Raw genomic sequence first — 25,346 nt, 5'->3', positions numbered from 1 at the left:
CTTGGTGTATAGGTTGTCCTTTTATCTCTCCTTCCATTTGAAGGGCATGGCCTTTGAAGGGAGAGAAGAATAAGATGAACATGAACTTCTGTTGGGGATGCTTTGAATGCAATTTTCCTGCTTCTTGGCAGGGGGTTGGACTGGATGGCCCACGAGGTCTCTTCCAACTCTATGATTCTATGAGTCAACAATGTAATGCAGCAACTTAAAAAGCCAGTGTAATTGGAAATTGCATCAATAGGAACAATGTGTCTCAAGAGGGAAGCAATAGTGTCACTCTATTCTGCTTTCGTCAGACCTCATGAGAATACTGTGTCTCACTTCTGGGAGACACAATTCAAGCCCTATGAGGAGTGGCTTAGGTAGCTGGGTATGTTTAGCGTGGAGATAGAAAGGTTAAGAGTGGAAATGAAAGCCATGTTAAATATTTAAAAGGGTATTGCATCAATGAGGAGTTCTTCCTCATGGCAAGAACTGGTGAACCGTGGAACATGCTGCCTTGAAGGGTGGTGGAGTCTTTTCTGGAGGTTTTTAAACAGAGGCTAGATGGCCATCTGTTGGGAGTGCTGTAGTTGTGAATTCCTGCATGGCAGAATGGGATTGGACTGGATAGCCTTAGTAGTTTCCTCCAATTCTATTATTCTATAACATCTTTATTTCTTTTGTTATGCTTTCCTTTGACTTGTAATGCAAATCCCACATTTAGGTCTATTATTTTTCTTTCTGTGCAAGAAACATTTGTGCTGCTTTGATGACTCTGTTTTATTATTCTCCAAATCACACTTCTGCTCAACTAACTCAATTATTAAAAGAAATTGCTATCACATTGGGCGGTTAATTTACCTAAGGCTTTGCAAACACTGATAAGCCGTAACCAATGCCTTGAAGACCTTGCAATCTAAAGAGGAGAAGGGGAGGAGGGTGGGGGGGGGGAGAAAGCTGAGAATGAGAAGATGAGCAAGTATCTGACAGTGAGAGAGTGAGAGAAGTTTAGGACTTATGTGAGAAAGTGATAAAGGAGTGGGGGCAGCGGGGCAATGAATTTCCTCTAGGCTGAATTTGCTGGAGGCCTTGCTCTGCATTGTAAAGAAGCTATCCAAGGTCCTGAATGTTGTCCCCAAAATAGATTCAAATAATGGTCTCTAAACAATCAAGACAATAGCCACTCATGTTTTTAATTGTTATCTGGATTTGTGGATCCTTACATGTGTTGTATATTGTCTGTTGTGTTGTCGATCGGCTGTTATTGTGTATTACAATCAGTGCTCCACATTTGCTGGGGTTGGGGACACAAGTCCTCTGTAAAAGTGAAAAATCACAAATAAAGAAATCACTATTATTTTTTACTTGAGAGAATTCCCCTTTAGGAATGTCTAAGCTATTCAGCATGACTTCTGTTTCAATTTCATTAGAGAACTTATAGAATTTCAATAGAGGTTCTCCAGAAAGCTAGATGAATTTGAACATAGAATCACATTGGAGGAGCTAGAGATTCCTAGAGATAATATGTTTAATCAAATCTATGAATGATCAAATCCGCAAAAGTCAAAATTGTAAATGTGGAGGGATGTGTGTACGTACTGTCTGACTGGCATCTTATTGAAACAATCTATCATTACTATTTGTTTATTTAATGCTTGCATTATGCAGATAGTTGTCATTTGCTTGCATATGGTTTATAAGTTTCAATATTTTGTCATATTGCATTGCCTATTGGCTTATCTTGTATTGCATCCCTTTTGTTTCTTATAATATTGTTCATTGCCCTTGTATTACTTTTTAAATTATGTCTTGAAAGTAACCCTCTCCCTCTGGTTTTCTTTTGGTGTTTTCCAAAAACATATTCAGCACCTTGGGTAAATATTTTAAATTTTGGGCAGAAAAACAGAAAAGATTCACTACTCCTCTGCAAGTTGCTTTTGACTTCATATTGAACAGTAGGGGCGAATAGGGGGAGACAAAAAGCAGGAATGTCAGGGTGACTGAGTAAGATTGTATGATTCAATATGAGATAAGGTAGTGGAAAGGACCACAGCATTGGGAAAAGTGGCACCTGACTAGTTTTTCTTTGCTTGCACACTATTATGGACTAATCTTTTCCCCACTGAGTTATACAGTCCAGTATCATCTACCATTTTGACAGCACTTTTAATGTATTAACTGTTTTTTAATAGGTAGTGATCTTGGAAGCTAGGTGGAATCAGGCCTGATTAGCACTTGGAAGGGAGTTCATTGGGGAATACCAGGCCATATAGGCTGTATTTCAGTGAAAGGCAAAGGCAATCCCCTCAATGCCTTTTTTTCGTGTCAGGAGCAACCGGAGTTGCTTCTAGAGTGAGAGAATTGGCCGTCTGCAAGGACGTTGCCCAGGGGACGCCCGGATGTTTTGATGTTTTACCATCCTTGTGGGAAACTTCTCTCATGTCCCCGCATGGAGCTGGAGCTGATAGAGGGAGCTCACCCGCGCTCTCCCCGGGTGGGATTCGAACCTGGCAGCCTTCAGGTTAGCAACCCAACCTTCAAGTCACAAGGCTTTTATCCCCTAGGCCACCAGAGGCTCCCCCTCAATGCCTAAGGAAATCCAATAAAATGTATGGGGTTGTCATAAATCAACAGGGAAAAGCACATTTTTTTCTAGTTGTCATCAGAGCTTTGTTAGAAAGTTCAAAGTATGTGAAGTTCATACCCTGTGAGAGTGTCTTAAAGAACTGAGTATGTTTAGCCTGCAGAAGAGGAGGTTGAGAGGAGTCATAATCACCATGTATAAATATATCAAAGGATGTCATAAAGAAAAAGGAGCAGGCTTGTTTTCTGCTGCCCTTGAGACTAGGCCTCGGAGCAATGGATTCAAATTACAGGAAAGGAGATTCCACCTGAATATTAGAGCTGTTCAACAGGAACTCTCTGCTTTGAGTGTGGCGGAAGCTCCTTCCTTGGAGGCTTTTAAACAAAAACTGCATGGCCATCTGTTAGGGATACTTTGATTGTGCTTTGCCTGCATGGCAGGGGATTTGATTAGATGTCTCATGGGATCTCTTCCAACTCTATGAGTCTATGATTTTACTCTAGGTGAGAAAATGTATTGAGTCCACAAAAGAAAGAAAGAAAGAAAGAAAGAAAGAAAGAAAGAAAGAAAGAAAGAAAGAATAGATTTAAGAAGAAAATTACAATTAACATTTTTTCCCTTTACCCCATCCGTTTTATTTTGTCCTGTTTTTATGTAAATGTTGCAGAAAAGAGTGGTTGTTAATACTGTAAAGGTGAATCCTGTAATATCCCTCCAACAGGTAGTTGGTTAATTCTAACAGGACTTGAAATTTATATCCTTTTTGAACTTGTTGTGTGCCTTTAATTTATTTATAACTTATGGTGATCTTAAGTTATGGAGTTTGTCTTGGCATGATTGTCTTGGCAGAATAGGTTTGCCCTTGCCTTTCTCTGAGGCAGAAAAAATGTGAAACCCTCAGTGGATTTCCGTGGCCAAGTGAGGACTCTAACCCTGGTCTCCAATGCTCAAATGGGCTACAATCTAAGAATTGCCGGTGTTGACCGGTGTTTCCAAGCCCAGATAGGCAGATATCTTACTTGAGATTACAGGATTTCACTGCCCTGCTGATAAGATGCCTGTCCTCTCCACAGGTATGTGCATGTAGGAAATGTTTGGATTTAGGTATGGGTAGAAGTGGGGAGAGAAGAAATTGCAGCTGTCTCTCAGTAAGCTTTCTTGGATATTAAGACCTTAGTGTTCTCTGTGAATATTAGTGTTGTGCTTTTGTATGGAATTGCTGATTGTTTTGTGTAATTTCATTTGTTTCATCTAATTTTTGAATTTGTTCCTGCTAACAAAATGGGGCACCTATACAAACAGAATTTGCAACTGGCTTATGAAAAAAAGAAAAGAAAATTGGGCTAGAGGGGTGAAAATCACCACACACGGAAGGCATTTCGACCCCTTTTAGCCCACCAACTTTTAGTTCACATCAGATATAATGAAGAAGCACTCCTCTCTCAGACTCAGCTTAGGGTCCCAGAATAACTATTATTATTAATATTATTTTTATTATTAAGATCCATTAGTACACATCAGATGTAATGGGGAAGCACTCCTCTCTCAGACTCAGCTTAGGGTCCCATAATAACTATTGTTATTAATATTAATATTAAAATCCAATGGTACACATCAGATGTCATGGGGAAGCAGACCTCTCTCAGACTCAGCTTAGGCTACCAGAGTGACTATCGTTATTTATATTAATATTATTATTAACACCCATTTGGTACACATCACCTGTAATGGGAAAGCAGTCCTCTGTCAGTACCTGCTTATTGTAATGGGGCGGATACGAAAGGAAAACGAAAGCAAGCATGATGATTGTGTGGCTTTCATTTTCGTGTCACCTCTCATTTCCTACTAAAATGTCATTCATTTTGTGTACACAAACGGTTGAAACAAAACGATAGCACTAAGGAAACAAAGGATTTTTTTTCGTGAACATCTCCAGTGAATATTAATTTCAATGCTTCTAGTATCTGATTTTCTGGAGCAGCATGGGAAACTGGAGGGAGCACTCGTTATGAATGTTCTCTCTCTATCGCTTTAACGCTTAGGGAATGCCTACTCTTGTCTTTGACTATCATCTTGGGTTTTGTGTGCCATCAGAAATAAGATCAGCATCAAATCTGCAATATATAAATCACATTATCATAATTGAAGAAACCATCATGCATAAATTGATAAGGTTGTTGGAAAACAAATGCTACAGCTTTGTATAAAGTAAACATGAAGTATATCTGAATGTACCTGATGCATCCTTGGTCTTTAGTATTTTTTGAGCTGCACCTGAAAGCCACAAGGCAGCATATGTCACAGTACTATTAATAGTGGACTTTTAGGAGGAAAGTGATATTACTTAATGACTTTCTTTCTTTTCCTTCCTTCTTAAATAAATATTAACAGGTTGTGGCTTGAACCTTCTCTCCTTCCTTGATTCATATATTCCACCCTTTCCCCAATATTGGAACCCAAGGTGGCTTGTTGTTGTTGTTGTTGTTGTTGTTGTTGTTGTCGTCGTCGTCGTCGTCGTCGTCGTATGCTTTCAGGTCATTTAATACTTACAATCAAGGGATCCAAACCCTGGTTTCCAGAATGCACAAACCATTACATCAATCTGGTTCTAAGGCAGCTTACCAAAATTCAAACAAATATATTTTACAATTTGTTACAAAAAGATAGCTAAAATATACAATAATTATTATATTAATAAAATACAATTAAACTACATCTAGAATTAAACTTTTTATAATACACCATTAAAAAAAACAAAAACACCCCTAGCAGCACATCTATAAAAGCCCTCATTTCTAGGAAACTCTGTTGGAACTGATTTTTTTCATCTGAGAATGGAATGACATAGAAGAGACACAATCTTATTTTCTGCCATCATTTTCCTGCCTATCTAGACACTCTCTGTCAACATATATATGGGAAAAACCCGTTCTGTCATTGCCCCATAAGCTGGGAGGAGGCAAGTAAAAGAGAGAGTAATGTAATGGATAGATTTGTTATTATTATTATGTTTATTTATACCCCATTTTTTCTCTCTGGAAGGAGATTCAAAGTGGTGGTTGATTAGGAAATTTCAAGAAGGTGCTGTGAGGTAGAGACCCGGGCTGTGGCGCAGGCTGGAGACCAAGCCAGCTGCAACCAGCTGCAATGAATCACTCTGACCAGGAGGTCACGAGTTTGTCTTGTCTTTGTTCTATGTTAAAAGGCATTGAATGTTTGCCTATATGTGTAATGTGATCCGCCCTGAGTCCCCTTCAGGGTGAGAAGGGCGGAATATAAATGCTGTAAATAAATAAATAAATAAATAAATAGAGGCAGGATTGTTACTTCTCTGGGTAATGTATCTTGTCCATTGGGTCTTCCCAGGTTTCTGGGAATCCCTTCAGTCAATCCCTTTTCTAGTTATGAGAAGCAAATGGCCAGAGTGATGTGGCAGGTTTCTTTACTAAGGGTGCTTCCAGACATGGGGAAAATCCATGGCGAAGCAGCTATAAAAAACCTGCTTTGGCATGGGTTTTTGTCCCCACGCCCACCCCAAAAAAGGGCTTTCCTGGTTGGGTGTCCCCATGCCATCCTGATACCTTTTGGGATGGCATGGGGCCACATCCCACCAGGTTCTTAAAAAAAGTAAAAACTTACCAGACTGCCATTAACCTCCTCTGGCAGGCCTCCAAGCACATAGAAATGTCACAGCACGAGGCGTTGGGGGGGGGGGAATCAATTTTCCTCTTCACCACCCTCATCTCCTAGTACGTCATTTCTACATGCCAGGAGGCCTGCCGGAAGAGGTTCATGGCAGCCTGGTAAAGTTTTTACTTATTTTAAGGGGTTGGGGGTTTGGGAAGGGAGGTGCCCTCTCGCTTCTCCAAGCTCATAGAGTCTGAACAAGCGAGATAGGAAGTGGGAACTGACCCCACCCCCATAGGCCTAATACCCCATTAGAATCAGGCCTTTCATGGAGGCCCGGGTCTAATGGGGTATCAAATTAATTTGGGACAAAGCAGGGTAAAAGTCCAACAGGGCCCACATTTTGGGCTCTGTCTGGAAGTGACCTTATAATCTCCTTAGACCAGAAAGTCGAACTGAGCTCATATTTAGGGATTCTTTAAGGAAGGCTTAAAACAAGTGGGAACAGAATGATGTAATCCTAGGGCATCCAACTGTGAACCTACAGTTGGTTCTTCACATACACAGGTTAAACTTTGGCAGATTTGATTATTCACAGATTATTCACTGCCTTCTCCACTGCTGACCTGCCTCACTTTTCAATAACACTGGTGTCCATCATCATCTGTAGCCAAATTGTTGTTTGCTGGCAGGAAATCATACTGTTGGGGCACCTGGGCTTGTCCATGTCCATGTTCTCTTGCTCATGCGGGAGGAGTGGAGATGTGGATGGAGGAAGTGGGATGGGGAGATGAGGGGAGAGCTATGGCATGTGGGCAGGATGACAGCAGTGGGAAGGAGGATATGGACAGTAAAACGTCCCTGTAGAAACTGTTCCTACAGTATTGATCTTGGAATGTTTGGGCTTAATTGGGTATTATAAGAATCACATTGCATTCACCCATCTTGGCTATCTCTTCCTCCCACATGAATGAGTGAGCCAGGGAATATGCAGGAGCCCAGCCACCCCACCAGTTAGATTTCCTGACTCTATTTTACCAATGTATGCTTGCATCCAACTGGGAAGGTAAACTTTACTCACTCACTCACTCACTCACTCACTCACTGAAGTCCAGACCTGCCATAAGAGCAGCTGCAGCAGCCCCTTCCCATCACCTTTATCCATCTTGCCCTCCTCCTGTCACCATCTCACCCACCTAGCTCAGCTCTTTTCTCTTTCCCGCTTCTTTTCTCCCACCATCTTTTTGCTCCAGACATCAATACATCAACTGAGTGAAAAAGGGAACGTGAGATACCTGAGATATTTGTGATTTTTCTACGGGTCCTGGATTCCTAACCCTAGTGAAAGTTGATTGTAGTCTGAGTGAATTATGAATGTCTATAGCATATGTTCTTTTTAATGGCTATATTTTCTTTGAACAGCAGAGCATTTTATATGGAAAGTAATACACTGTAAATGGGAAAGTGCCAGTTTATTATCTTGTCATTGTTCATGCAGCATGATATTCAGCAGTCAATTATAAACTGCAGTATAGATTACATACAGTCATTTCTAGTGTACTTCTGTATATGTCTTACCAGAAGAAATTCTCATTGTTTTCAGTGGAGTTTGCCTCCACCATTGTTGTCAACAGAACAGAGAAGAATACAAGAATCCAAATCAGTAGCAGTTGGTGGTCTTATTTTGTGAATGAATCTGCTTCTTTTAAAAGCTCAAACTTTCAATGAGCTATCCAAGGTACTGAACCAACCTCAAGACTAGTATTAGCACTTTGGTTATCTTCGTTAAAATTTCAATAAAATATTAATGACTTCTCTGCCCTATTGGCATAGAAGCCACCAACAACACCTGTTCAAAACCAACAAAATCCAGTTCCACAGTAATTGAATGCTAAAAGTATTTGAACACACATAGAGTGATAGTAGTTACCTGGCAGAACTAAATAGCTGAGAACTTCTTTCGCATGGGAAAATGTGAATGTATGTAAGGGGGAACCTTACAAAATGTATCTATTGCTTTAAAAAAGCTCTGCACCTGTACAGAACAAGGAACATTTACTTTTTTGCAATACAGTTTCCTGAATTCCTTTGTTATTGTGGTCAGGGTCAGGTGATATGGGGTTTATGTTAGGGACTATGACATGAATTCCCCACATCTAGTTCCCACCATATAAACTTCCAGGAATTACTTTCATGGTTACAAAGAAAAGATGTGTCAGCATGATGCTAGCTCTGATAAGATTGCCTGTAACTGGGACGGGAGGAGTCTAATGGAGGGAACCATGTCCTTCTGTTTTTGTAACCATAGTTGAGCCAACAGTGTGTGCCTTCATCATTAACAGGCCACCACCAAGTGAAGCAAGGGACATGTGAAGTGGTTGCAGTGCATCGATGTTGCAACAAGAACAAGATTGAAGAGCGGTCACAAACTGTCAAGTGTTCTTGCTTCCCTGGGCAGGTTGCTGGCACAACGCGAGCTCAGCCCTCTTGCGTGGAAGGTAAGCAGCTTCAGCTTCATTTGTCATGCTGGCTTAATAATTATAGAAATCTCCTTGTCTCCTTGATGACTTGAATTCCAGCTGTCTGAAAAAGAACAATCCTCCCCCTTGTTAATTTTGGACACATTTCTCTTTGTTAATAATAATGAGTGTGTGCCTAAATCATGGTGTAATTAATCTCTTTAATTTATGTACTAGTCCACTCGATGTCTGTGCCAAGAAGATTCCTTAATACTTTTGTATTCCTTTTCTCTTTTTGTGCCAGAAAATCTACTTTAAAACTCTCCTCAAGCTAGAAAAAGGAAATTAGGCTAGGACTTCTTGTCTTCTTTACTTGGTGTCATCAACTTTTCATGTGCCATGAAAGATAAAGTCATATTGATTCTGTTTATACCAGTAGTTCTCAACCTGTGGGTCCCCAGGTGTTTTGGCCTACAACTCCCAGAAATCCCAGCCATTTTACCAGCTGTTAGGATTTCTGGGAGTTGAAGTCCAAAACATCTGGGGACCCATAGGTTGAGAGTCAATGATCTGTACTATAGTGGTGTACCAGAACCATGTTATGGGTTGAGTTTGAATGTTCAACTGGGTGACCATGGGCAACAGTGGAACATTCTTTCTCAGTTTCAGGGGATAACAGTAGAAAATTTCTTTTTGATTAAAACTTGCCCCATTTCATAGAGTTTCCCAAGGAAGTGTCTAAACCCAAAGTTCATTCTACCAGCACTTTGCTTTAGCGTGACTCACAAAATGGGCATTTTTGACTTAATATAGCTGGTGACAGCAATATGTTGTGTGCTTATGTGCCTTTAAGTTGCCTATTAGTGACCACATGAATTTCATAGGGTTTTCTTAGGCAAAGAATACGCAGATGTGGTTTTATCAGTTCCTTCCCTACATTATAGCCTACAGTCCTGTCATCTGCTAACCATTTCCCATCCAAGTACCAACCAGAGCTGACCCTGCTTAGCTTCCAAGATCAAATAGGTTCTTGTGCCTTAAGGGGCCCAAAATGTAGCTAAATCCAGGGTTTCCATGCCATTTCTTTATCTAAAGTGCTGGTGCCACAATACCGCTTTTCATTAAGCCTCAGCAAGACATGTGCAGACGTTAACAAGACAAACATGATGTAAAATGTGCAGATAAATAAATAAGCAAATCAGCCAAAGCATTCAGTCAGTTACTGAAGGCAGATCAGAAACAGGGAGAATTTGAAATGCCTTGATCCAAAACATTATTATTGTTTATTCTGCTACTATTGACTATACACAAGTCTGGATGTGATTTTTCTGGTAATACTACAGTGTTGCTTCGTAATTCTGGTATAATAACTTTTGCAGTACACATGACCCTTTATAGGAAATGGGTCAATGTTTCACTTTTCCTCCCCATTTCTCTCAGCGACTACGTAGTGGCATATTTCCAGTGGTTTCATGTTAGGAAGTGGCACCTCTAAATCTTAATTAGTGGGTCTGTCAACAGCAATGGAAAGAATGGGAAGACAAAATGTGGTGAGATTTACATTTAAATAGAAGCAAAGCAGTACAATATTTTAATGATTGCTGCTAATTAATATTGACATAGAAATCATGTTTGCTAATCCACATGGAAGACACTTATCTTCTATTTTCATTGCTTTCCACACACAATCATGACCTTTAAAAGTGAAATAACAAAGAGCCTCAGGTTTTCCTCCTGATGTTTTAATCTATGAATTAAACAATAAGTAAATGAAATTTTACAATCTGTAACTCTCTTCTGAATTGAAGTACCCACACCCCAGCCACACACACAAACACACATTTAAGTTTCTTTATATTTGAGTGTCATTTATTAATATTAAGGATTCACAATGGATCTGGGTTAAGAAATTGCAGCCAGTTTAAATGTTGGGTTGCTGTGAGTTTTCTGGGCTGTATGGCCATGTTCCAGATGCATTCTCTCCTGATGTTTTGCCCATATCTATGGCAGGCATTCTCAGAGGTTGTGAGGTCTTTTGGAAACTAGGCAAGTGGGGTTTATATATCTGTGGAAAGTCCGGGTTGGGAGAAAGAATGTTTGTCTGTTTGAAGCAAGTGTGAATGTTGCAAATGGCCAGCTTGATTAGCATTTAAGGGCCTTGCAGATTCAAAGCCTAGCTGCTTCTTGCCTGAGGGAATCCTTTGTTGGGAGATGTTAACTGGCTCTGATTGTTTCTTGTGTGAATAATATCAGTGAGGGAAAGTTAACACAAGAGATCAAAGCAAGTGGGATAAGACACCAAGGGCAGTGTGGGGAAAAGCAAAAGTATAGCAAAGTATAGAACAAGTGTCAAGGAAGGACTAACATTGAGGTTCCCTAAAAAGGAGAAAAGGAGTGTGAAGGAATTTAGCAACAACTTTTAAGATTGATTTTTTTATTTTAGCATGAGCTTTCATTGATATCAGTCAATTTCACATATAGTACAGTATAGTAACCCAATGGCACAGTGGGTTAAACTGCTGAGCTGCTGAACTTGCTGACCAAAAGGTCAGTGGTTCGAGCCCAGGGAACGGGGTGACCTCCCACTGTGAGCCTCAGCTTCTGCCAACCTAGCAGTTCAATAACATGAAAATGCAAGTAGATCAATAGGTGTTACTCTGGTGGAAAGGTAACAGTGCTCCATTCAGTCATGCCAGCCACATGACCTTGGAGGTGTCTACGGACAACACCGACTCTTCTGCTTAGAAATGGAGATGAGTACCAACCCCCAGAGTTGGACACAACTAGACTTAATGTCAGGGGAAAACCTTTCCCTTTGCCTTTTACAGTATGATATTAAGGTCTCAGGTTGTAAATCATATTTGTACAGTTGTGGAGTAGGACAGAATAGGGTCTGAAAATATGTAAATTGTGACTCATGTCATAAATTTTCAAAAGACCGAATAAGTCAATGCAGCTTTTTGAGATCTCTATAGTGATCTGTTAGTACTGATGCATGAAAACAATACAGTTGCTTATGGAAAATCAGTTCCTCGGGGTCATAATCTTCCCTGAGAAGATTATTTTTTGTATGCATTTTAAACCGTACTTTATCCCAAGAGTGAGAAATAGTAATCCTCTTGTGTGCATTTGGCCTGCTATACCCATCATGCTTTATTCTTGTCTATGCTTGAGTCTCTTTTCAGAGAGATAAAGTGGGATATATGGAGTCTCCCGTTGGTGCAGCAGGTTAAACTGCTGTGCTACTGAACTTGCTGACCGAAAGGTTGGTGGTTTGAATCCAGGGAGTGGGGTGAGCTCCCGCTGTCAGCCCCAGCTTCTACCAACCTAGCAGTTCGAAAACATGCAAATGTGAGTGGATAGGTACCACTCCAGCGAGAAGGTAACGGCTTGGAGGTGTCTACGGACAACGCGGGCTCTTAAGCTTAGCAATGGAGATGAGCACCAACCCCCAGAGGCGGACATGGCTAGACTTAATGTCAGGGGAAAACCTTTACCTTTACATAAAGTGGGATATAAATAATGTGAGATGTAAAGAATACTATTACTACTACTACTACTACTACTACTAATAATAATAATAATAATAACAATTGCTAGGGCAAGTACACATTCTTGTCAAAGAGATCTAGACCAGTGCTTCTTAAGCCTTTTCCGACTGTGGCCCACTTGTCCTACTAGCAAAAAGGTAGCTATTTAAATGTTTTGTTGAGCCAGTTCCTCAGCCCTGCTTTATCTAATAGCACATTGAATCTTCCCAAAGAGCAAATTTTATCATTGATATGTAGGTGTGGTTACTGATTATGTCCAATGTAGCACGGCAGCCTCACCAGATTTGTGGGTTGTAGGAGGGTAAAATCGGGACACTGTCCCCCAAATAAGAATTCTGTTCTTCCCCATAAAATTTCTGCACTTCCCAGTTTTCTAGTATTGCAACATGTTTAAAAGTCAAGTGACCATTTAAAAATGCACTTTAGATGCAAAGAAAAATGCAAAGAAAAGAGGAGCATATCTACTGTAGAATTAATGCAGTTTGACATGACTGTAGCTAGCATGGGTCAAGGCTGTTGGAACCCCGGGATGTATATTTTGGCAAGGCACCAGTCCTCATGGGCAGAAAAGGCTAAAGGCCTTGGAAAACCACAACTCCTAGGATTCGGTAGCATTGAGCCATAGAAATTAAAGTGGTGTCAAGCTGCATTAATTCTAGTGTAGATGCACTTAGAATGGCAAGGGAATAAGAACACAATGAATAGAGTTCTATGTTTCTGAAATGCAAGAAATGTGGGGATTGAAAGAAAATTTCATTTGGCAGGGCAGAATTTTTACAGGATGAGGCAGTTCCATTATGTTGTTTCTTTCCTGTGCCTTACCTTTCCCTTTCCCAAACCAATATACATATGCATCGGACCTTTTCATCAATTGTCACAGTTTGAGATATGAAAATATTTACTCCAAATATTTGCATATTTCCTATGCCACACCATTCCTTATTTTTAATTTAGTGATTAGATTTCCTTGGTGGTTTAAATTTTTCATATCGTATTATTTGTGTGTGCAACTCAAATTTAATTACTCAATATATACTGCGTATATATTCTGCTGAATCCTAGGCAAGGCTGTAAATTATATACTATGCTTCATGCAACACTAAAGCACTTTATGATAGACAGTAAATTAAAGATATTTATTAAAATATGCAGCCGCACAGCAAAGGTAATGCCGTTTGGTTTAGTGACAATAATCTGATTGCAGAACTGAAGCGGACATTACATTCATTTTGTCAAAACAAACCCGTGGTTTAAACAGTGTGGTGCCAATGTTTTCGATTTAATAAGAGAAATATTATGAATGCAAGGACTGGAGACAGAGAAGCAGACACCCCTGCATTTTCCCCTTCAGTACAGAAGCCTGGCATACTTTATTTATACTGTAAGCACAGAGGTAATTTATTCAGGTACTTCAGGGCAGAAAACCATGCATGTCCACTTACAGTTTGCAAATTTTATTTTTCATGATATACCCAACCCTGTGGAGGCCTCCATGCTGCAAAAGCCTGAAGGAGGTTTTTAATTAAGCCTGCCTCCTCCTGGCCCCACTTGTGTAACTAATTATTTTCAGTATCATGAAAGAGTTTCATTATTCATTTTCTTTTCAAAGAGCTTCTCCCATCCCTGATTTTGACTGTGTAACTTGAACCTATTTTGTTCATAGGTGGCAATAGGGTTTTTCTAAAATAATTTTTTATTTTGCAAAATGAAATATTGACCAGAGCTCTAAAGTCATTCCCACTACTGTAAAGCTATTTCGGACCTATGTGCTATCAGTATATGAAACTACAGGCATTTTTAAAATTCAGTTACAAGTAAATGATCATAGGAATTTGCCCAATACCAATTCAAACTGTTAATGTTTCTGACTATTTGTACTATAGGAAATGGGTAATTATGGCCTTCTAGATTGCAGCTCCCATGATTTTCATTGTTTTGTTTCCTGGTTAAAGCATACCCTTCAAATATCCCAATTTGTCAGGGACTGGTCAATCCTTTGTTGCCCCAATTTTACTACTGCTTTCTAAATGTCCCAGTTTCCTCTCTTGTTCACAGTTAATTCAGTTTGCAATCACACTTATTTAGAATCGATATATTATAAAATCCTCAGATTAAATGAGCTTTTTGATAGAAAGGCATACAGTCCATAGTAGGTCACACTCTGGTTTCTCTTCAGGTTGTATAATCTTTCACCTTTTACTTTGAGTGACTGAAAACTGAATCCAAACTACAAAAGTAGTTTCCGTTCCATTCACTCAGCAGTGAGGGAAGAGAAGAGGGGAAAAAATCCTGCTTTTTTTTTTTATATACTTAGGCAAAAGTAAAACATTACAGCTTCTCCTAGCTTATGTGTTCTTCCTCACTCATTACTTGCCATCATGACCACCTTCTAATAATTCCTTGAACAACATATGTCCTGTTTTTCCCATCTGTGAAATTTTGTAAAGTATGCTAAGGTTAAGGAGCCGGTGTGGTGTAGTGGCTTCAGCATTGGACTATGATATGAGTCTAGTTTTGATTCCCAGCTTGGCCATGGAAACCCACCTCATGTGCACACATGTAACACACTCTCAGTCCATGATATGGTCAACTTAAAGTTGCTGTAAGTCAGAAATGAAGATCCACAACAACAATGCTAAGGTCACAGGCAGGGCCGGCCCCACCATAGAGGCCACGTGACGCCGCCGCCTTGGGCGCAGGTCCCGGGGGGCGCCGTCAGGCTGGGTGGGAGGCGGGGCACCACTTTGACGGTGCCCCGCCGCCCGACCAGTGCGCCCTGGCCTTGTGGCTCCCTCTTTCGCCGCCCAGGAAGGGGAGGAGGGATCCCATCCTCCCCTCCCTGGGCGCCGAAGCCTCCCTCTTTCGCCGCCCAGGGAGGGGAGGAGGGATCCCCTCCTCCCCTCCCCGGGCGCCGAAGCCTCTCTCTTTCGCTGCCCGGGGAGGGGAGGAGGGATCCCCTCCTCCCCTCCCCGGGCGGCGAAGCCGCCCTCTTTCCAACCCTGGCCGCTCCTCCCACGTTGCATGGGAGGCGGGGGCAACCCTGGCCCCGCCTCCCACCCAGTGTGCCCTGGCCCCGCCTCCCACACAGCGTGGGAGGCGGGGCCAGGGCACGCTGGGTGGGAGGCGGGGCCAGGGCGCAGGAGGCGGGGCCGGCGGGGGGCGCTTTTCAGCACCCCCGCTTAATATTTAAATTTATCTCCGACCGGCCCTGGTCACAGGGCAATTACATCTGATGATAACAGCTATTCTCCTGGCCTACCATAGCATATACTATGAGGGGTCTTCAAAAGGATTCTGCACTTTTATATTTATGTTGGAAACGGTGATGGAAGGAACAGGAATAATCAGTCATGTCTGAGAGTGTCATGTGGTTAGTCTGTCTGGCAAGCCAGCTGACCTTGCAGTTCAATATAAGAGTTTTCAGGCTGTGGTGAAGATAGTTGTTTGTATGCACCAGGAGGCCTTCAGGAGGGTTTCTTTCAATTTTAAGAGCTTTTTAGCAGGGTGGGGTGGGGTGGCCCCATGTTCTCACACAAGGTATTGGGAGGGCATGGGGACACCCAACCGGGAAAGCCCTTTTTTTGGGAGGGTGTGGATTCAAAAAACATCCCTGCTAATGAAAAAATACTGGCTTTCTGATACAGGTCACCCTTGGCTCTGTCACACCTCTGCTCACCCCTAAAGTGTCAGAGTTTTATATTATTTAGGTCATTTCTTATGTAAAAATGGATGAGTGTTTGTAAGAATCATGTCCTATCCATGTATGACCAGCAGCAATCAAGACACCTGCTAAAGACTGAGTGCTATTAATAGAGACTGAGTAAATCTTGAGTTAGTGAATGTGAATGTGAAGATGAGGATGCTGGTGACGATGATGGTGTTGCTGTTGGAAAGCTGTTGAAGTGCAGCTGAAGAAAGCTTGAAGATAACATTTTGTTTCGCCAGTTGAAAGCTGCTGATAAAAGCCAAGGACTGTTATGTTTGTATATATTTTCATATAAATATTTCTTTACTAAAAGACAGTTTGTGTTTGGGCTTTTCTCCTTGGACGAAGGGTGCAACTTCCGCAGAAGGGGTTGAATGTTTGGAACTCCAGTTTGATAGCTGTGACATAAAGCTGGCATGATTCAATCCACAACAGAAAAAGCAAAACACGGGGAACATGGCTGCACCCTGTAGAGGAGACAGAGATGATAGATTTCAATACAATTAATCCTTCCCGTAAGCATATAAATAACAGACAACCCACTTTGGCATGGGTTTTCCCCATGTCTGGAAGTGCCCTAAGACGTGTGAGAAGGAAATAATTTCTCACAGTCACTAAGGGGCCTTCCACACAGCCATATAATACAGAATATCTGCTTTGAACTGGATTATCTGAGTCCATACTGCCATATAATCCAGTTCAGTGTGGATTTTATACAGCTGTGTGGAAAGGGTCTTAGTTATCTCTCTTTTTCCAAGATAAATCCCACAGTTCCAAGGTCCTATGTCCTTTCAGCCAAATCCTTCCCTTTGTTCTCACATTCTCACCATATCCTCCCTGTCATTCCTCTCCTAGTTTACATCTCCCCTCTAGCTGTGTTTGGTGTCTTGCCTTTTCAAGCTCCATTCCTGGGCCCACCCTCTCTTCAACACACTGTCATATTGTGCTCATGCCTTGCTTGTGGGCATTCCTTGTGCAGTCAGCCTTCCACATTTACTCGGGTTAGGGGCACTCCTAGAAAGTGAGAAACCATGAATAAAAAATGCTTTTTTAAATCTGGAGAACAACTCTCTAGGAATCTTTTGGCCTTCCAGTATAATTTATGGTCAACTTCAACTGGATGACCTAGAGATTTCTAGAGAGGTGACTGGACAAAATTGACCATAGAGTTACATCAGAGATGATTTTCAAACAAATCCTTAATGGATTAATTAATCAAAGTCAAAACCACAAATGTGGAGTGATAACTGTATATCTTATTCTAGTGAGAACCAAATGCAGCTTTGGTCTGGTCCAGGATGGTTTTACTTACTTAAGAACAAAGCAAAGTGCAGTTAATTTGTTGTGGTTGTACTTTGTCCACAAGAAAGAAAACCATTCCAAGCCTGGCAAAGATTCAAAATCTAATTTGTGACAGTTCAAGAAAATCCTTGTTTTGAATAGGCCAAACAAACATCTGTGTTAGACAAACTTTGTCACAAGGAAAAAGCTTTACAGTATTTTGATTAAAGGAGGCTAGGGAACTTGTTCCAAGTAGATTGTCAGGTGGTAAAAGCAATCAACAGGAATAACCACAAACAGTAATTAAAATTTGAAATCCAGCCGGCCAAATGCCTTGAATGCCATGAATGAGAGAATTGTAATGCTTTAAATTGTGTCTTGCTTAAAACTCTATCTCATTTGTGAAATGGGTCTAATAATAGCCATCCAAGTTGCAAGGCTTAATTAATGTTGGTGCAGCACTTTGCAGCTCCTCTGTGCTGTTCAGTTGCAAATGGAGGTGATGATAAAAGTAAAAGCACCTCATTAAAAGAAAAGGATGAGGAAGGGGAGGGGGAGAAGAGATCAGATGAAAATTGTGGATTGCTTGAAATAGTTGTCTGATATTGATCTGCTTATGGAAAGGATTAAAGATGCTGCAATCTATGGTGTCTGTCTCCTCTACAGGCTGCAGTCATGTTTCCTGTTTTTTTTCTGTTGTGGACTGAATCATGCCAGCTTTAGGGGTGAGCAGAGATGTAATGGAGCCAAGAGCGACCTGTATCAGAAAGCCAGTATTTTTTTTCATTAGCAGGAATGGTGACAAACATCTAGCATCTTCTCTGATTTCCTTTTTGCTTCCAAACTTCTTTTCAGTCTTCACAACAGATTTGGAAGGGTATTTGTCTAACAAGATGTTGTTCTCAACTGTTGCCATACTGCAAAGCATTATAGAGTGTCTGTCTCTTGAAGATGCAGTTCAGACTTATTCCTTTTCTTAGGTACTGGCTCTCGATGCAGATGGAAACTGATTTAATGGTTTGTTGAGCTTGATATAACAATATTTCTTCATAATGTTAGGAAAAAGCACCTTTAGCTCTGTCTTTGACCTTTCCTGGGTGATAACTGTCATGAGGACCACCTGCATTTCCAAATTTGTCATTATACCATATGGGTTGGGGGGTGTTGTTGGACCCTAACATCCATCAGATGGCATGCTGGGTGGTGTGATGTTAGGAATGATCATGGTTCAAACCAAGTGGAAGAACACCAAATGCAAAAGGTGTGAAAGTATTGAAGTTGGAACAGTGGATAGACACGGGTGTTTTACTGTTCATCTAGAATTAACTGCTCAGTGCTATGGATCATGGCAGTTGTCATTTTACAATATATTTTACTGTGGATACCAAATAGTCCTAGTGCCTCACACCAATCCCATGATTTCATAAGCATTTGTTGTTGTTGTTTATTTGTTCAGTCGCTTCCGACTCTTTGTGACCTTATGGACCAGCCCATGTCAGAGCTCCCTGTTGCCTGTTGCCACCCCCAGCTCCTTCAAGGTCAAGCCAGATACTTGAAGAATACCATCCATCCATCTTTCCCTTGGTCAGCCCCTCTTCCTTTTTCCTTCCATTTTCTCCAGCATCATTCTTTTCTCCAAGCTTTCCTGTCTTCTCATTATGTGCCCAAAGTACTCTACCATTGCCTCTAACATCCCTCCAGTGAGCAGTCAGGCATTATTTCCTGGAGTATGGACTGGTTGGATCTTCTTGGGGTCCAAGGCGCTCAGAATTTTCCTCCAACCTCACAGTTCAAAAGCACCTGTCTTCTTTCACTCAACCTTCCTTATGGTCCAGCTCTCACATCCATAGCTTACTACGGGGAATACAATTCCTTTAACTATACGGACCTTCGTTACCAGTGTGATGGCTCTACTCTTCACTATTTTATTGAGGTTGGTCATTGCTCTTCTCCCAAGAAGTAAATGTCTTCTGATTTCCTGGCTGCAGTCTGTGTCTGCAATAATCTTTGTACCTTGAAGTATAAAGTTTGTCACTGCCTTCACGTTTTCTCCCTCCATTTGCCAGTTATCAATTAGTCTGATTGCCATAATCTTGGTTTTCTTGATGTTTAATAGCTTTTGATTTTCTTCAGCTCCTCCTCGCTTGCCATATGTATTGAGCCATGGCAACTGGTGATGTCAAACTGCATTAATTCTACAGTTTAGATGCACCCTAAAAAGGACAGGTCTCTATTTGAAGACAGTCTCTGCTTTCTGTCCAGTCCAAGTCAAATTTAAAGATAGAGAAGAGATGGCCAATTATTCTGGAGTTGTCCATCAAATAAATCTATAGCATTTGTATTCCAAGTGGAATACTTACATATTTTTTAATTTGCTCTGTACACACAGTTTACTTTAGCATCCTTTCCGGTGATGAGTTTTTTTTTATTTTTGGTAAGCAATAAGGAAGAGGCTCCAGAAAATAGCCCTTTGAGGCCTAAGAGACCTTAAAGCTACAACTGAGACATATGGTGTATAAGTCAGCCACTCCCGTTATATTTTGGGAGGCTGAATGTGCCCCCAGAAATGGGAATGGCTTGCGGTTTTCTTCTTTGTTTTGTATTTTTTTCCCCTTTGAGATATATCGATTTGCTGGGCTCTCCAAGCAGTTTAACAAATGAAAAGGAGAATAAAAAAATTAAACAGAAATGAAAGAGAGAGTGTTCAGCTGCCTCATGCTGCAGTTGTAGCATTCCAACAGAGCTACATACTACAGTATTGTGTTTCCTAAAGGTCAACCTCTTCTGTGATTTTTAACAAGAAGTAAACAATTAAATTTAAAGTCATCAAGGGATTTCTTTTACTCTGACTTATTTTGTGGGAATAAAAACTGTTGGGTTAATATGGAGAACTTGGCTATCAGCCACTTTCAAGAAGCTAAAGCATAAATAAACTTCCTGTAACTGCCTTCTTCCACTGTGTAAACTGTGGGTCAACATAAGGAGCAAGTAACTTTCAGTGCTCTGAGATATGGAGAAATTGTTATCCCCATAATACCTCATCACTGACTGGGGCTGATGGCCATTGGTATTCAACACTATTGGAGGATCATATACTCCTCAACCCTGCTTTGAGCAAAACCGACTCATGTCTATGAAGGATGCCATACTCTGGACTGGTAAGAGAGTTTTGCTGTCATTTTGTTCTGTTTGGCACAGAGTTTGGAAAACATTTTTTTATGTCAGCTCTCCAAAGCCTTTGTCCTAGAAGTTGTGGCTCAGAAAGTTACTCTTTAAAGAATCCAAATAGACCCAATTAGTTTAATCCCAGTTTTCTTGTAATTTGATTCAAATATCCTAGTCAGTTTTCACCTTTTTGTTGAAGTTTTCTGCAAAGCTAAAGTAGTCTTCTAATCATTCATTCCTTTGGTTGTTCATTCATAATTAGGAGAGCTTCATTGCACTAAAGAGAAAGTACTCCTAAATTCCACCGGGATTCTCTCAGCAAGAACAGCAACAGATGTTTCCCCATAGAATATTTATAGTGGTGCGGGGGGAACGATCCTCCTGATATACTCATACATTCAGTTTAATCTGTACCTAATCTGGCTTGCAACATGAGAGATCTGCTCCTAGTTGAGACAAAGTATGAAATCTTCATGAGATCACAGAAAAAGAGAGAAGTAAAACAAGAGAATTTGTTTAATGTCTGCTGTCCATACTCTGGTTAAGTTCTTTTCGTGCATGAGATGGGTTGAAGTTCCTTATTGAAAAGCATAAATTGAAGAAATAGCCCTGATATGTGACAAAATCTATTAGTTTGTGCACACAGGCAGTCCCCAAGTTACAAACAAGATAAGTTCTTAGGTTTCCTCTTAAGTTGAATTTGTATGTAAGTCTGAACAGGTACATTTTTTAAGTGTAACTCCATATACAGTATATATGTGTGTGTGTGTGTGTGTGTGAAATTTGTTCTTACAATTTCTTCCGTTTATTCAGAAGTACAAAACAGAAAGCCCCCCTCCCCACACGAAATGCAGCTTGATACAAAAGCCTGTATTTGGCAAGGACAGTTCCGGTTAATCCTCCGACACCTCAGTTTCTTTCTCCTTTTCCTAATTTCTTCCTTGGTTTACAGTTTGCTTCAGTTGGTGCAAATTGAGTTCAAGCAGCTAACTTATCAGGGGAGAGAGGCTATGCGGGAGTAAAATCTTGTTCTTCCCTATAGGTTAAGGTAAAAGCAAATTGCTGCAACTTGCCCTAGCTTGTGGGTTCTTTTTCCTCTGATAACTTTTGCTCACTTGATCACACTCTAATTATGCTTAGCACCACATGTCCCAGTTTTCATCAGTGAAGTGTTGGAGAGTATGCTGATCGGACACTTTGGAGTGTCAAGGATAAATCTTTCAGAAAGCAGAAAAAGCCATAGTGGAGAGAAGACAGTTGAAGTCTGAACTTTAAAGAACTGAAGGGAATGTTGAGCTACAGAAGAGCCCAGAAGGGAGGATGAGAACAGGGCTAAGGAGAAGAAGGTGGAAAATAGAGAGCAATGAGAACAAAAAAGAAAATATATGGAGAACGGAACAGCTAGGAGGGTCTCAGCCAAAGGCTGGAAAGTAATACAGTATTTTACTGTCAACAGACCTCAGGAAAGCTGAAAGTTTGAGAGTGAGGAAAAAGCTAGGTCTAAGCAGGGGTTCTCACACTTTTTCACCCACAGAGCCCTTTTTTGAAGCAAAAGTTTCTCGTGGAGTCCCCCAAAATGTTTTTATATTCTATATTATGGGCAAGCTTTTTGATACATTGTGTTTTAAAATTTGACAGATGGGCTGGGACAGTAGCAGGTCAAGCACAATCAAAGCATCCCCAAAAGATGTCCACCCAGCCTTTGTAATAATAGTAATAGGAGGAATCCCAATCTGCCAGGAAGGCAAAGTACAAAACAATGCACCTCCTGAGCAGTGGGAGGGAAACAGGGTTTTGGAATCAAGCAAGGTGAGGGGAAAGGGATCTGGGTGGCGAGGGAGGCGGTGGGAAAAGACTTTTGGGGGCGAGGGAGGAAGAGGAGGGGAGAAGCAGGAAAGAAGACGGAAATCTTGGAGGGGGAGAAGAGGAGAGGAGGGGGAAGGAATCGCAGAGCCCCTCAATATGCTTTGCGGAATCCCAAGGGCTCCACTGAGCACATTTTGAGAACCGCCGGTCTAGAGAATCAACTGCTGGATCACAGTGTACTTTTCTGAGCAAAGATCAGCACAATGAAGATCTACTGTGGTGGCTATCAAGGCAGAACATTTACAATCCATTTATGGGTGCAAGGTTGATTGTGGGTAGCCAATACATATTACCAGGGCCAAGGGTTGTAGAAAGGGCCTAAGTGCGTTATATATATATATATTTTGTCTTACTTGTATCTTTTTTCCCCAATGGTTTTTGACACCCATTGTAAACTTAGTACATTTCTAGAAAATAATAATGATAATACCAGATTTGAAATACAGCATAAAGATTTTTAGTTGGTCCACCAGGAGTTCAAAATTACATCAGGCAGACCAAGAAAGGACATTGAACTTTGAGCTCAAAAACACTGACTATGGGAACAGCGTAGTTGCTAGTTTTGACTTATATAGACATTGACTAGTCTGGAATCATATAACTGGGACCCCAAGGAGCATCTAGCCCAAGCTGCTGTTATACACAACTAAAAGTGGAATTTTACTGAAACCCTGGTGATGTGACAATGTTCTCCACCACACATGCATGACTACAACCAAGGGGAGCCTTGCGGAGGTGGAGATGACTCATACATAATAGACTATGGATTCTTTCTGTGGTTGACCAAAATCTGTCCCCTGAGTGCTTGCATCATAAGGCCTAATGAAAAAAAATTGGCCTTGAGGAAGAGAATTGAGAAGATGGAAGGAACTGAATCCTCCAAGCCTCCTTACTGGCTTCCGCACATCATGGCACATTTTTATCCTTTTCATTTGTATCTTTTAGATGTTTGTCTTTTAAACTCAAGGTTGCGTCGCTACACTCACATTTTGAATTAACAAGTAATCATTAACAAGTTAAGCCAAAATAAATGTTTACTGGAAACATATGAATGTACTTTTAAGAAGCAGATCTGAGAGATAATTTGCATTCTTTTTATTAAATGAAGCTTCAGGCAATGAAATTACAGACTCCCACCCAAAGGCACCTCTACTTGCTACCTGCATTGAAAATGCATAGCAGGAATAAAATAATTGAATCAACATCCAGGCTTCTGAATGTACCATTGTCAACCTGCTGCTAGTTAATTTAATTTAGAGTTTGGGACCAAAAAGTGCCCTATGAATTACTGTTTTATTGCTTTGTCCTTTAGGTGTAAAAATTGTGATGTAGTACCCTTTTGTAAAGAATTGAAATTATCAACAAATGTGGTATACATGCATAGAAAAATGTTGTTTGAATTAACAGAATTAGCATTCATTTTCATATTTCAGCATCTCATTCAGTTTGGATGGTGAACCAATATATTTTGTAGTAATTTCATATACATTGATGAATTGCATTCACTGAATCAAATAAGGAATGTGTAAGTACATTTTATGACTCCCCTCCTCCCCCCAAGCAATAAACACGATATGATAAATCATAATGAAGAAATGAAAGAGAAGACTGATTGAGGGTAGCTTCCTTTGTTCACAATCATGTGCAGAAACACCTTAAATCTTATTGAAGTCAAAGGAATTTAGGCTCCAATCACACACAATTTTTCTGAATAGAGATGCATAGGATTGCACTGTTAAGCACCTTTATCTTATGCAGCACTGCAGCATGTATATATAAACAGTATGCTTTATCTCAGTAAAATAATTGAAGTATTTTACCAAAAAGGGCAGAAATATCCAATGAAACAAATACATAATCATCACTATTGATTCTGAACGTCTATCTACCAACAAACCAACAATGGCTGTCATGATGGTTTGTAAGTGCATTGTTTTAGACAGGCTAATATGTTAAAGATGGATCTGTGCAGTTAATGTACCTGGGCTGATGTCCTCTCTTTCCTCGTAATGGTGTTGAAGCTGTTGTAGAACCGCAAGCTATGGCATTTCAGTCTGCTTGCTGTAGCAAAATGGTCTCATTTCCTCTTCCTTTTCCAGACAAATGGAAGGTCAATAAAAGGGAAAAATGGAGCAGGGTTTGGGTTTGGACGACTTGCAGTTAAGAAAGAGGACATGTTCGCTTGTTTATTGTATGTCACACCTTTCACTAAAATGAGACTCAAACTAGCTTACAACACAGTAGACATGTTGTTGTTGTTGTTGTTGTTGTTGTTGTTGTTTTTGTTGTTGTTGTTGTTGTTGTTGTTGTTGTTATATCCCACTTTTTCTCCCCAAAAAGGACTCAAAGCCACTTGATATAAAAGCATTAGTATACAATATAAAATATATACTTATGCAAAAATTCAAATAGAATTAAACACAACCAGCACTAAAAAAAATCATAGTTAAAATCCATCACAGCAGTTACATGTTTGCAGGTTAGGAGTGCAGAACCACCACAAAAATGGGGAAAACTGATATAAATATATTTATATATTAAAATGAGAGAAAACTTCTGTAGGAATCTTTGGGTACTCCAGGTTAATTAGAGGAGCTAAAGGCTCCTAGGGAAGATTTCTGTCTCAGATCTCCAGCATGATAAAGTACGGACATTATCTTCATCCCATTCCTTGTTTCTGGATAATCCCATAACTCCTCAATTTCATGGGCAAAACATTGCTGTACAGGTAGACTGGTGGTGGGTCCCCAGCCAGTTTAGTCCAGTGAAAACACAGCTATAGATGACTGTGCAGGGTTTCTAACTCCAGGAGAGTTTCTTTGCCCAAAGAAACTCCATGGAAATGTGGCTCACAAACATTGTGCCAGGAATAGTGTAGGTGGCTTGATCGGTATTATCCTTGCAGTAACATCTCACATTTCTCTCTGTGGTTGGACACAACTGGACAGTGAGAAAAGCTGACAGATAGAAAATCAGTTAATTTGAAATGTGATGCTGGAAGATGGTTCTATGACACCATGGATTGCTAAAAAAGCAAATTGATTGGTCTGAGAGTGAATCAACCCCAACATCTCTCTGGAACCAAAGATGACTAAACTGAGCTTTTCATACATTGGACATGCCAT

The 25,346-nt window shown here is 40.6% G+C and overlaps 1 protein-coding gene across 2 annotated transcripts in view; it reads left to right on the top strand.

Moving 5' to 3' along the window:
• tafa4 (TAFA chemokine like family member 4) overlaps positions 1–25,346 on the top strand; it is a 168,027-nt gene that overhangs the window by 125,707 nt on the left and 16,974 nt on the right. For both annotated transcript variants that reach the window (XM_062969691.1, XM_008105399.3), the window contains exon 4: positions 8,536–8,691. In XM_062969691.1, coding sequence (XP_062825761.1) covers positions 8,536–8,691 — 156 coding nt within the window. The remainder of the gene's footprint in view (positions 1–8,535; positions 8,692–25,346) is intronic.

The sequence above is a fragment of the Anolis carolinensis genome, chromosome 2 (assembly GCF_035594765.1).
Source record: "Anolis carolinensis isolate JA03-04 chromosome 2, rAnoCar3.1.pri, whole genome shotgun sequence".
Taxonomy (NCBI): Eukaryota; Metazoa; Chordata; class Lepidosauria; order Squamata; family Dactyloidae; genus Anolis; species Anolis carolinensis.
This window is presented reverse-complemented; position numbering and strand designations above follow the sequence as displayed.